Raw genomic sequence first — 12,185 nt, 5'->3', positions numbered from 1 at the left:
GCCCAAAGCTGTCTGTCACAGCAGTGGGGTGTGAAGTGTTGCAGCACTGGGAAGGCTGAGCATGCCCAAGTTCTCCTCTCACTGTGCCTCTGCCTCTGTCGGTGCTCTGGGGTCACTCACTCCAATCCCAGCCAAAACACTGGTAGGGAGCAGATGCTTAATGTAGATCCTGCAGTTGAACGGGGGAAAGTTCCACCTCTCTCAGCGTCCCTCTAACTAGGAAAATGCCTTGTTTGACCTGAAAGTTCCTTTGGACACGTGTGAGCCTGGTTCTGGGCAAGACAAACCGAGCCGGCCCGAGGAGCTGAGGCACTGCAGAACTGCAAAGCAAACAGTGTCTGTTTGAAGTGCTGCCAGTGGGGCTGGTTCTGCTGGCTGACATCTCATCTCAGTGACAGTGATGGCAGTGATGGCACTTATTTTATTCCACTGTTATTGGCTTTATTACTAATATACTTGTAACTATTTCCTGACCTGGAGGCACCAAACCTGGAAGAGAGGTCCACATCACTGTGCCTAGAGGCTAACCTTGCTGGTTATATGCAAAAGGGAACAGCTCCCACCATTCCTGTTGATTTCTTTTCCTAGAAATGAATGCAAGATTTGCAGAGGAAACAAATTATGTTGATAGTCTCAAGGACAGCAGCACAGCTGAGTCTGCGGGGCCTGGAATTCTGGCCCTGGTTCTACTGCTGTTCAGGAATTCTCTTCAGAAACAACTGATTAAGCCTCAGACTCCTCCTGCTCTAATTTCTGCTAATTTGGTCCATTCTCCATTTCTCTAAAATGGTCCTAATCACATCCCAAGTTTCATTAATTTACTTTGCTGCAGCTACAATCCGTTATTGCCACAGATTCCCTGAGCACAGGGGGCTCTGGGACCTGCTCCCACAGCTCCCACAGGCTCAGCAATGCCTGTTTGTCCTTGGAACTGTGCACTCAGTGATTTGGCTGCCGAATCAAACCCTCATGCACTGCTTTGCCCTTTTTTACTGTTTTGGGTACAAAGTGGAAACTTTGGGTTTCTTTTGTTACATGCTTTTAAACTTGACTGAAGAGCTGTAGAGTACTAGATTATTCATTAACTTAAAATTTGTGTTTTCTAGAGGTATAAAGGAAGAAAACAAAGCAGCATTCCCCAGGCTATTCCCTGTGTGGTAATGAGTCGTCTGCAAAACTCCAACTACTGCACAGCACAAGAACCTGTCTTTAAAAAGTTTTTGAAATAAATTGATATTTGGACAAGGATTTTCAGTGCATCAGCTGAACTTCTTACTACAACTGAAAAAGACGAGTAAAATAAAAACCTCTGTTGGAAGGACGAATTCTTTGTGGTTCAGTGCACTGGAACTCTGCCTTAAATGCTGCCCTCACCGATGGGCAGTTGCACATCAGTGGCCTGAATTTGAGAGAGTTCTGGAACTAGAATTACCTTTGCAATAAGTTCACCTCTCTAAGGCCCTTTAAAATAGCAGGTCTTTACAAATGCACCTCATTTCATAGAATCACAGATTCACAAAATCATTCAGGTTGGAAAAAAACCACCAAGATCATTGAGTCCAACCTGTGACTCATCCCCACCTTGTCACCCAGACCAGAGCACTGAGTCCAGCCATTTCCTTAACAATTCCAGGGGTGGGGACTCCACCACCTCCCTGGGTAGCCCCTTCCAATGCCTGACCACCCTTTCCATGAAGAATTCTTCCTGAAATTCACCTAATTTCCTAACTTTTGGGTAGCACTGTTGGGCCCTAATCCTCCTTCAGAAATGTGACAAGTGTCACGAGGTTGGGTGTTCTGGCAAAGCTTCACAGATGCCCCAGACCTCGATGGAAATAGAGAGGGAGAAGGAGAGCAGGGCAGAGAGAGGTAAATTAGCAGGAGAAAAAATGAGAACTGCAAGTTTGGACTGAAAGACCTAAAAGGATACGGATAAGGTACAAGCATGGGTGTGGATGTGCTGGCAGTGCTGGGTGGGAAAGCCTGGGAAGTTTTTGTGTGAGGGGCTGCTCCTCCCTCCCCCAGGCCCAGCAGCACACCCAGCATCCAGCTCCCCACTCTGGAGACCTTGGGCTCGGTTTGCCAGCTCTCACACCCAAAGAGCCAACACCTGGGCTTGAGGATAATTAATCCTTCTTATAAGGAGAGTGTTCCTCAGAGAATAGATCATTCCCAGGCTTCACTTTGTGCCTGCTTCATAGGGCAGAACATGCTGCCATATATTCTCAGGGCACTGATATTGATTTCCATCAAACCAGCACCAGAAGAATGAAAGTGCAATCATAGCAGGGCTGGACAGAGTTACAGCCCAGGGCCTGGAAGCTCAGCAGTGGCAGCTTAATAGATCTGCCATAAATTAATGGAAAGACAGAAACAATGTGCTGAGGGAACAATAAATATGTGATTATGAAGTAACAAACTGGGGTTCCTGAAGTGCTAACAACCTGCTGGCATTCCATTTAATATCTATAAATCTGCCATGGCTCGAGTTAAGTGAATTCCCCTCGGTGTATTAAACTCTTTGTTTACAGGGAGGGTAATTATGGTGACTTTTAGTGCAAATAAGAGATGCCCAGTCCAGGGCATGTAAAACTGAACACAGATATCTCACACTGAGCTGAAAGGCTCCCTGACATTCAGGGCAAACTCCCTGAACCGTGTGCAGGCAGGAAGACCTGCCCATCCCCACCCCTGCAGCCTTTCCCGATGGGGTGGAGACAGGAAGGGGTTAAAGTCTCCTGTGGCTGTTGATGTGGGCCGTCCAACGGGTCAGTTGTAAACTGAATGGGGAGGTTCCTGTGGGAGCACCAAGGTCACATCCCAGGAACAGGAGCTCAGGATTTCTGAGTTTAACCTCGATTCTGACATTGACTGTTTTATGAGTTCAGAGAAGCCAGACAAAGTAGCATGGATAGATGGAGGACCAGAAAGCTCACCTACCTTAAAAGGAAGTTTTGCAGGTTAATTAGGGTTTATTTCCTGGTGCTCTGCTTGTGAAAGGTGCCAGGACATACACCTGATAACATTTGCATACAGCCACAGATAAAGTGAGAAAGCTTTAAAATGTTTGTTGGGAAGTCAGTGGGAGCAACAGGAATGGTTCAATTACAAAAAAGGATTGGGAATGGTGTAGAAAACCAACTGGATTTCCAGTTTTTAAATATCATCTCTCAGGCAATGGGGCTGCTGAGGAATGACCATGTTGGAGCACTTGTTTCCACCACTGAGAACATGAACTCCTAAGGGTGACAGGCAACTATCAAATAGACTCCCAAGGACACTGGGCAGCCACTGCCCAGTACTGGAATCTGGATTGTAGTAGTGGGAAGGAGCTCAGTTATGCCTCAGGGAGAAATGATAGTTGAAAATAAGATTGATGTCAACCTAGTGGTGCTCAGAAATAGTCACTGAATAGATGTTTGGGTGAGAAGAAAATAAACTGGACAGTGAAAGTATCTTTATACACAGTGGCACAGGACAGATATTGGAGTCACAGAGTCACATACAGAGTGAGGAACTCCTCAGCTGGTTTATGCAAACCCTTCCTGGAATTCTTCTGAAACAAGAGGTTGCTCAGTTCCTGCCAGGACTAAGCTTGGTGGACATCAGAGGGCAGAGAAAACAGAAAGGTTCCTGTCCTTTTTCATTTCCCACATACATCATACTCAAATTCCTTTTCCCCAGCAATGCAAGGTAATTGCAGTGGCTTAAAGAGTGTGCACAGGTACAGACCTGCCTGGGACCCGCTGAGTGTCCTTCTGACCCAGAACAGCGACAGGTCCCTGCAGCAGCAGTGGAGGGTCCAGCAGACTCTGTACCTCTTACAGGTGAATTGTAATTATGGCAAAACACTAGAGGGAATCAGAGACCATCCTGGTTTACTTTGAACCCTCTCCCACCTGTGAGCCTTAAGAGGCATCATTCTTGCTTTATAGCCAACTCTCAATTATGATTAATCTAATAAGCACCTTTGCCATTCCCACAGGGTTGTGACAATAGCAGATCTTTCCTTCACACAGCTCTGTGAGATCAGTTCAAATGTGGCTTTTCAAATCTTCTCTTTCACAGAACCCAAACAGACATGTTTTGGGGTGTTTTTATTGAACACAATCTACAAAAATGAATTTCTCCTTATTTCCTCATCATGGCCACACACGAGCTGTGAGCTGCTCCCACAGAGTGACTGGAAGACGGATGAACAAGGAAAACCATGAATGATCTCCAGTCCCAGCAGCAGCAGAAGCAGAGTGATTGGACGTGTAAAAGAGAAAAAACAAAAATACAAAGCAGTAGTGAATGAAGCTGATGTATGGGGAAGGGTTGTGGACAGAGGCAGAGAGGCTGGCCCACTCAGAGGGACAGATTAACAGAGAGAATTCTGTCTTTCATTCCAGTAGCCTTACACAGAGGAAAAGGATCTTCCTTCTCCTTGAAAAGACATCTTTTCCAATATAGTAGCCCACTAAACATCCTAAGGAGGGGCAGAGAGGACATGGAAGATGATTCTTTCCACAACATCTTTTTACTTTATTTATCATTATATAGCAGCCTCTGCAGCTGTAGGTCCTGCATTTTCCTCTCAAAATTTATAATTTCTTCCAAGAGCAGTAAGGTCCCACCTTAAGAGTGACTGGAAGTGTTCCATGACACTGATTGCATGCAAAGCTTTCTCATATGGTTGAGAAGAAGATAGAGTTGGATAAGGAATTGTATTTCACTTTGCCAAATTAGTCAAGACAATGAAGGCAGCAATCAGTCAGTAAACAGGAGGCAGGACCTGGCACTCTCCTGCAGATGGACAGGCAGATAAGGCAGCATGTCCCAGTTACCCAATGGGCAGCCCATACACGTTTGCAGTGTCATTACCAAGGTCTGCAAGAAAAGCAGATAATCTGTTGAAAAGACCCATTCTCTGCAGAGAAAAATATGAATTGGAAATACAATGAATTGGCCCACTCCCTCTACTAAATCCATGGAGCTGGCTCAGCTTTTAACACAGCTAAAAGCCTTTTCTCTTTGCAGAATTGATGGGCACTGCAGAGCATGTGCTTAAGGGATCACAGAACATACCAGTCTGAAAGAAACACTGAGTGTGTGCTGATGTGCTGGACCAGCTCTGTGATACACCCGGGCTGTGCCGCTGCAGAGAAAACCATCTAACGAGTTTATATTCTCAGTGGCTGTTGCCCATCTGGTGCCAACAAGCCCAAAAGTCAATTTTGGGCTGACTCTGAGTTAGAACACAATGCTGTGCCAGACTGTTTCTGAAGGGTTCCAACCGTGTCTAAATTGAATAAACATGAAACAAAATTCATCAAAATAAGCAAAGGGAAGGTCTGCAGGAACTAACCGAGGCATGGCTTTCCCCCCTGACCCCTTCCTGCCAGCTGTGGCCAATGTGGGCTCAGGCTCAGGAGGAGGAGAGGAGACCAGGAATGAAATGTGGTGCTTGGCTTCCAGCTGGAGAGGCACAGGCAGCCATTCCCCAGCCTCCCCGAGGCAGGAAGGAGCCAGCGGCTCTCCCTGTCTGCAGGGAGAGGGATGGCAAACCTGCCAGGGATCACACTGGGAACAGTTAGAGAGTGACCCTGGGAATGAGCACGGCTTTCTGGGGAAGGTGGACCCCAGGCCAGCCCTGGGGGATCTGTCAGGATTGCAAAACCGGAGTGCACAGAAAGGGCATTTCTAGTCTCTGTTTCAAAATAGGGCTGGATATCAAAAGGATGGATTCCTTGGGGGGAAGACTGAACAACAACAGATTACAAATACATGCAGGCACTGCACACTGCTCGTGTTTAATATGGAGCTACATAACAAGAAAAATGTTCTCCTTTATTTTTCTGTTAGTAAAGCTGCCAGTTTCTTGACGTTTCAGAAAAATGAAACATCTGCCAATAATTCGTAAGTGCAGAGACTCCTCAAGTGAACTCGTAACAACAGTTTATTTAAGTACCCAGAGAACATCACATAAGGAACAATAATGAGCTCTGCAAAGGAGGTTTTGGGCAATACAGTTCCAGATAAAAATTAAAAATTTTAAAGTCAATAAATGTTGATTATTGGTTGAGCAAGGCACAGACCAACACTCTGTTTAGTAGCATGTCTGTTCTCTGGTCAGTGACCCAATGGGTCAGAGAAGGGCTGCAACCACTGGTGTAACCTCTGTTCCCAGGACGGGACCAGATTGAGGTGTGTGGGTCTACGTGTGTGCACATTCTCATGTGTGTGCTGCTGAGGCTGGAATTGGAGAAGCAAAGGTAAAGCCTAAGGAACAAACACCCCATATTGCTGTCCATGGGAGCAGCATTACAGAAATTACAGAAATTACACGTCTGCCCTGGGTGCAGAGGGCTGGGAGTCTCTGTGGCTTCCTTATGCCAAGATTTACTGCCTTGGAATGATGTCACTAAAAGGTTTTTGTACTGTAAGTCAAAAATTTTCAATAGTAATTGAAGAGTGGAGGGAGGTAAATCACTGAAAACTTGTTTCACCAGCAAGTTACTTTTGTGCTGCAGAAGAACACATGGGGAACATAAACCCACCCAGCTTCTCTGAGTTCTCTGTAAATTATTCTCACCTCTGTGTAAGGGTAAGATATTGTACTACAGCTGTCCTGGTGACTTCATACTCCTGCACCAAGAGGTTTCTTAATTTTGATTCACTGGAGGCACTTTGGAGACACTACACTACCCATATTTATGATTTTCTTTTCCAGGTCATCTAAGTGAGGCTTTTCTTGTCCAGTACTTTTCATCCCTACTGTGTCTATTGGGGGTGCACTATTCTAGTTTTCCCTTTAATTTATTACCCAAGCACGCTTTCTCCTTATTCCAGAGGGGCAGGGTAGTGCCTCAGAAAGTGCACAGAAGCAGTGAACACTGGTGTGTAGCACAAGGCAGCCTAAGAATAACAGATTGGATGGGATAATGAGGAAAAGCTGTGGGAGGCAGCAGTAACCAGCGTTGGGTGTCCTGCAGGCTCCTGTCTCAGTGGTGGGAGGGCCAGGCTGGCTGCTCCTCCAGTCCCTGGAGCCTAATGGGCTCACAGCCTGGCCACAGCATCCAGAAGAGTACAAACCAGCCTCTCTCACCTATGTGCATGTTTCTTTCCCCTAAATTACCTGGTCTTCCTTGCCGTTGAGTCCTCGCTTCCCTGTCACAACTAGGTGGGAGCAGTGACATGTCCCAACCTGCACAAGCACCACTGAGGCTTGAAGTGCCTCTGACTCATCCAGCTGCTTCTGCCTCAGTGGAGAGTGGGATATAATGCTTGTGCTTGGAATCTTTGCCATTATCTTAAATGCCCCGCAGGAACAATTCCTCTTTTTCCTATTCAGGCTGTTATGGTTGGAAAGGGCTCCGTTAGTTCAGCATTTAGGGGACATTGACAAGGAAGGTGTATCACAGACATCTCACAGCTGGGATGGCATGAAACCAGGAGTACCACCAGGGTAATTCCTTATGTGACTGGCTAAGGGCTTATGCTTGCAACTGGCTTCAAGGAATGGAGGCAAAACCGTTGGACTCATTTTACTAAAGATTAATGGTGAAAAATGATTGATTCTGCTCCTGGCGAGCTCCACAGGACTGTGATAACATTTGAGTTCTCCATGGCTCCTAGAGATCACCCGGTGTTGACTTTTTTGGGGGGCAATGAAACAAAGGACCAGCTGTTACTTTTGGGTCTGGAGGGAAATTTTTAATGGAATGGCCCCTATCTCTCTGAAAAATGTTGTTTGCTGCAGTTCTGAGCAGTCACATGGGACATTCTGAGCCAAAGGATTTTATCAGGAAAAGTATTTTCTTGGTGCCCAATGTTTTTGACAGCACTTTGTAAAGAATGATTTTGGTACGGATCCAGCAAAGCACTTAAGTGAATCCTTAACCTTAAGCACGGGAGTATTTCCTAGATTTCACTGGGACTGTTTATACACTTCGAGATGAAGATGCATTGAAATCTTGTGCTGGATCAGATCTCCTCAGCATCTCCTCCTGCCTGAATCAGAGCTCACTCTGCTCCTGATGAGGCCAGACAAAGCACCTGTTCTGTGACACACACTGGAGTCGTGTTTTTAAATTGACTTGAACTGTAAGACCAAACTGCTCATGACATCCACAACTCAGACCTCAGCCTACGGGAAAGGTCCCTTATAAATACCTGTAGGGGACTTTAAATTCACCCTTTATAAACCATTTACAGAGACAAATTACCTCAATAAGTGTTATCGGGAGAATGGGAAAATAAAATTGAAACCCATATCAAATTCAAGTTGACAAAAGGACATCTCTAGAACTCAGTGCGATGTCTTTGGCAACCAAGTATAAAGTTTAAAATACATAGAGCCTTAAGCACCAGCACGTGCAGTCGTGCACATGCACACCCGGAAAATCCATTCACATTCCATCCATTTTAAATGAAACATTTGAGGACCAGGTAAACAAAATTCTTGCAAGATGTCTGTTCAGGAAATTAATTTAAAATATCTTCATCATGGATCATCAGTCATAACTGAGGTACTGGCTCTGCAGGCTGGGAAGAACACGAACCATTTTTTAGTGTCACTTTCTGCGCCTCTGCTGCCATCAACATCCCACAAACCCCACAGTAATATTCAGACTGGGGGAAAATCCAGGGCCTCTTGGATGCTGCAGAAAGAGGAGAGGGCAGGGGAATGTGAGCAGTAGGATCAAAGCCAGAGACAGAGCCAGGAGCCAGAAGCTGAGGCTCAAACACATCCCGTCCCAGACAGAAAAGGCTGTTTGAACATCAGAAGTCTTAATTGTGCTGAGGTCTTCGCAGCTTGTGGTGTTTCAGTGTGTATGAGCTGAGGGTGTTTCCTCCTTGTGGGAAAAGTGGAGTCAAACAAAACTCTGGTCAGACCCCATGTCTTGTTTGAGGCACAGAGGCCTTTGTTCCCACAGCGATACCACGCTGCAGCCCTGGCCCTCAGCCTTTCCCAATACAGTTCCTGAGGCTGATGCTGAGAATCCTCCCTCAGGTGTTTTCCAGAGTCCCTGTATTTCACTCCAGAGGCTTGGCAGCTCTGGGAGGTTGGAAGAGCAAAGACCTGGAATCCTCATCCACTAGGCAGCACATATCTTACAGCATCTCCCTTGATTTTCACCATCTCAGGTGTTAGCTCTGCTACTTCAGTGTTTTAGGGGCTACAAGACTTGGTATTAAAGCCCAGCTTGGTGTTTCACCCACACGGAGAGCTGACGAGGTTTCTCTGCAAATGCTCTTCCTCGCTGGTGGCCAGGCAGAGCTGGGCAGAGTCTTTGGCCCATCAGAACCTGGGGTGTGGCAGCCCCTGCCCACGGCCGTCCTGCCCCCGGCAGGAGCCAGCGGCAATGACCCCGTCCCGACCGGTGCACCGGCCCTCCTCCATCCTCCTTCTCCAGCTGCTCTGCTGTCGGGACATGAGGTTCTTCGGTCACGCAAGCAGGATGGAGGACATCGCCAAATTTTGCTTGGCTGGACTTTGATTTTTGTTTTTATCTTCTGCAGCTTGTAAAAAGGCTTTTAAAAGACTGGACAAGTCTCTCTGTTTTCCCCATGGGCTCCGCTTCTTTATGACTTTTTCCCCTCTGTCTCCAAAGGGGCTGAAAATAACGGGCTTGCGTTAAGTTCCCTCGAATGAAAATGATTCCATTCCCAAATTGCCTGAGGACGGTGCCTCCCAGAAGTTGTTTTAGGACTGTTATTGCAGGACCAGCAAGGGGAGCTCAAGCCTTGTTTACGGTAGGTCCTGCACTAATTGTCTCTGGTAGCGAGGGGATTTCCATCCCGGTGCGTGACCCGCATAGGGATACCCACGGGATGGATCGTGCTGCGGCGGGCGGGGGCTGCGGCACTTCGCGGGACAGCGGGGGGTGGGAGAGGGCGGCCGGTCCTCGGGCAGGAGCGAACAGGGACATGGTGCAGGGGTCGACCAGGGCCCAGCCGGGGAGAGATGCCGAGCGCCGACACGTCAGCGCAAAAAAGAGCGTTTTTCTGCCCAAGTCCGGCCAGCTGCGCCAGCTGCCAGCCGGGGGGAGAGCGGGGTGGCAGCCGGGCCGGCCCGGGGCGGGGCGGGGATCTGCACGACCCCGCGCTCTCGGCAGCCGGGGGGAGGCCGGGGCAGCCACCGCCGCGCCCCCGCCCTGCCCCGCTCCGCCCAGCCGGGGCGCGGGGGCCGGGGCGGGCGATCGCCCGGGGGCCGCGGTGGCGGGGCTGTCCCCGCCGGGCCGGGCCGCCTCGTCCCGCTGCCATCCCCCGCTGAGGCGCCGAGCCCGGGTACTGCGGCGAGGCTGCGGCTCCGCGTCCGCGCTGCGCCGGGGCCGCCGGGGGACCGGGCGGGCGCCGCTGCCGCCGCGGCCGTCACGGGGTTAATCGCGGCGGAGCCGCGGCGCGGGGCGGTCTCCCCGCCGCGCCTCCCGCCCCGCGGCCGCCCCCGCCCGCCCCTCGCTCCGCCGCCGCACCTGCCCGCGCCACCGCAGCCAACTTTCCCTGCCTGTTGCGCGCACCGAGCATCGCGCCCCGCGGCCGCGGCGATGGGCGTCGCGGGGCAGCGCCGAGGGTAGGCGGCCCGCGGGGTCGGGCCGGGACCGCCGCCGCAGCTCTGCGCGCCCGCCGCGCCTTCCTCCGCCGCCGCTGCCGCGCTCGCTGGCCATGGAGGTGCAGCTGGGGGTCGGCCGCGTCTACCCGCGGCCGGGTGGCAGGACCTTCCGCGGGGCTTTTCAGAGCTTCTTTCAGAGCGTCTGCGAAGCTTTCCAGCCGCCGCGGGAGGAACCGGGCGCGGGGCAGCTGCCGTCGAGCGCGCCCTGCCCGCCGAGCCCCCGGCCGCCGCCGGGCTCCCCCGCCTGCCTGCCGCCCCCCGAGCCCCGCGCCGCCGGGAAGGCGCTGCCGGCCGCCGGCCCCGCCATCGGCTCGTCCTTCCCCTGCGCCGGCGAACTGAGGGAGCTGCTGGGCGAAGCGGGATCGATGCCGCTGTTGCCGCCGCCCGAGGCCGAGCCGGCGGACAAGGACGACCCGCTAGGCGACAGCGCCCGGCAGCTGTGCCGCGCCGTGTCCGCCTCCATGGGGCTGGCGCTGGAGGCGCTGGAGGCTCCGGCCGAGCCGCTGCCCCGCGAGGACTGCATGTTCGCCGTGCCCGCCGGGCCGCCCCGCGCCCCGCACCCGCCCGCCCGCGACCCCCCGCCCGCCTTCGCGGCCGCCCTGGCCGCCGAGCCGCCCGCCGGGCCGGGGCTGCCCCGCGGCTTCGGCCGCGTCAAGCTGGAGAGCGCGGCGGGGCCGGGGCCCGCGGCGGGCGGCGGCTGGGGCGGTCCGTGCCGCTTCGGGACCGAGCTGGTCCCGCCGGGCCCCGCAGCCCCCTGGCCCACCTTCTTCGCCGAGGAGGGGCAGCTGTACGGGCCGTGCCCCGAGCCGCCCGCCGACTGCCCCGCCGACGCCTGGTACCCGCCAGGCCGGGCGCCCTTCGCCGCCCCCGCCGCCGGCATCAAGAGCGAGCTGGAGCCCTGGGTCGAGGGCTACGCCGGCGCCTACGGCGACCTCCGGTGAGTACCCGCGTCCCACCGGCACCGGCATCCTGCACCCTGCATCCCACATCCCGCCGGCCGGCACCCCGCGTCCTGCATCCCACCGGCACCCTGCACCCCTCACCCCGACCCTGCACCGCGCCCCTCCGGCCGCCCCTCTGCCTCCGCAGCTGCCCCGCGCACCCCGCGACTCCAGCCCCGCTCTGTCCTCGGTGCCCCTCTCCGCTGCCGCACCTTCCCTTTTGCCGGGACGCTGTCGCTTGGACTGACTAGGCGAGATCGTGCCAGGAGTACCTTGGAGTACCCGGTGCCCGCGCTGTTTCGTGAGATCGTTGTGTTTATCGCATTTCTTCACGCTCCCCGCCGCTGGGAGTGGGCAGGATCGGGATGCTGTGCCTGAAGCACGGACGGATCTTAAGATCTAGTTAAAATCCTCCCAGCGCCCGGAATGCGCTGTGCATAGCAGGGAACCCCGAATGTAGCGGCAGAAAAACATCACCTGTGCTTCCGGGCTGTTTTAAGTACAGGTAGAAAATGTGTTTTGAAGTAGAGCTAGAATGGGTTTTGGGAATGCAGCAGGGAAGGAGAAGTTTGTTTGAGAAGTAGGATTTGATCAAAAGTAATTTTTCCTGGTGAATTAACCTCAAAAAAAGGCGATGAACCACCTCT

The 12,185-nt window shown here is 52.1% G+C and overlaps 1 protein-coding gene across 1 annotated transcript in view; it reads left to right on the top strand.

The window, feature by feature from the left end:
• Positions 1-10,447: 10,447 nt before the first annotated feature.
• Positions 10,448-12,185, top strand: part of AR (androgen receptor) — a 39,662-nt gene continuing 37,924 nt past the window's right edge. Inside the window, exon 1 of the mRNA XM_027730949.2 lies at positions 10,448-11,534. Coding sequence (XP_027586750.1) covers positions 10,651-11,534 — 884 coding nt within the window. The 5' untranslated portion in view covers positions 10,448-10,650. The remainder of the gene's footprint in view (positions 11,535-12,185) is intronic.

This window comes from Pipra filicauda, unplaced genomic scaffold (genome assembly GCF_003945595.2).
Source record: "Pipra filicauda isolate LSUMZ 115617 unplaced genomic scaffold, ASM394559v2 scaffold9_size5747161_pilon, whole genome shotgun sequence".
Lineage (NCBI taxonomy): Eukaryota > Metazoa > Chordata > Aves > Passeriformes > Pipridae > Pipra > Pipra filicauda.
Note: the sequence above shows the minus strand (reverse complement) of the source record. Positions and strands in the feature narration are given on the sequence as shown.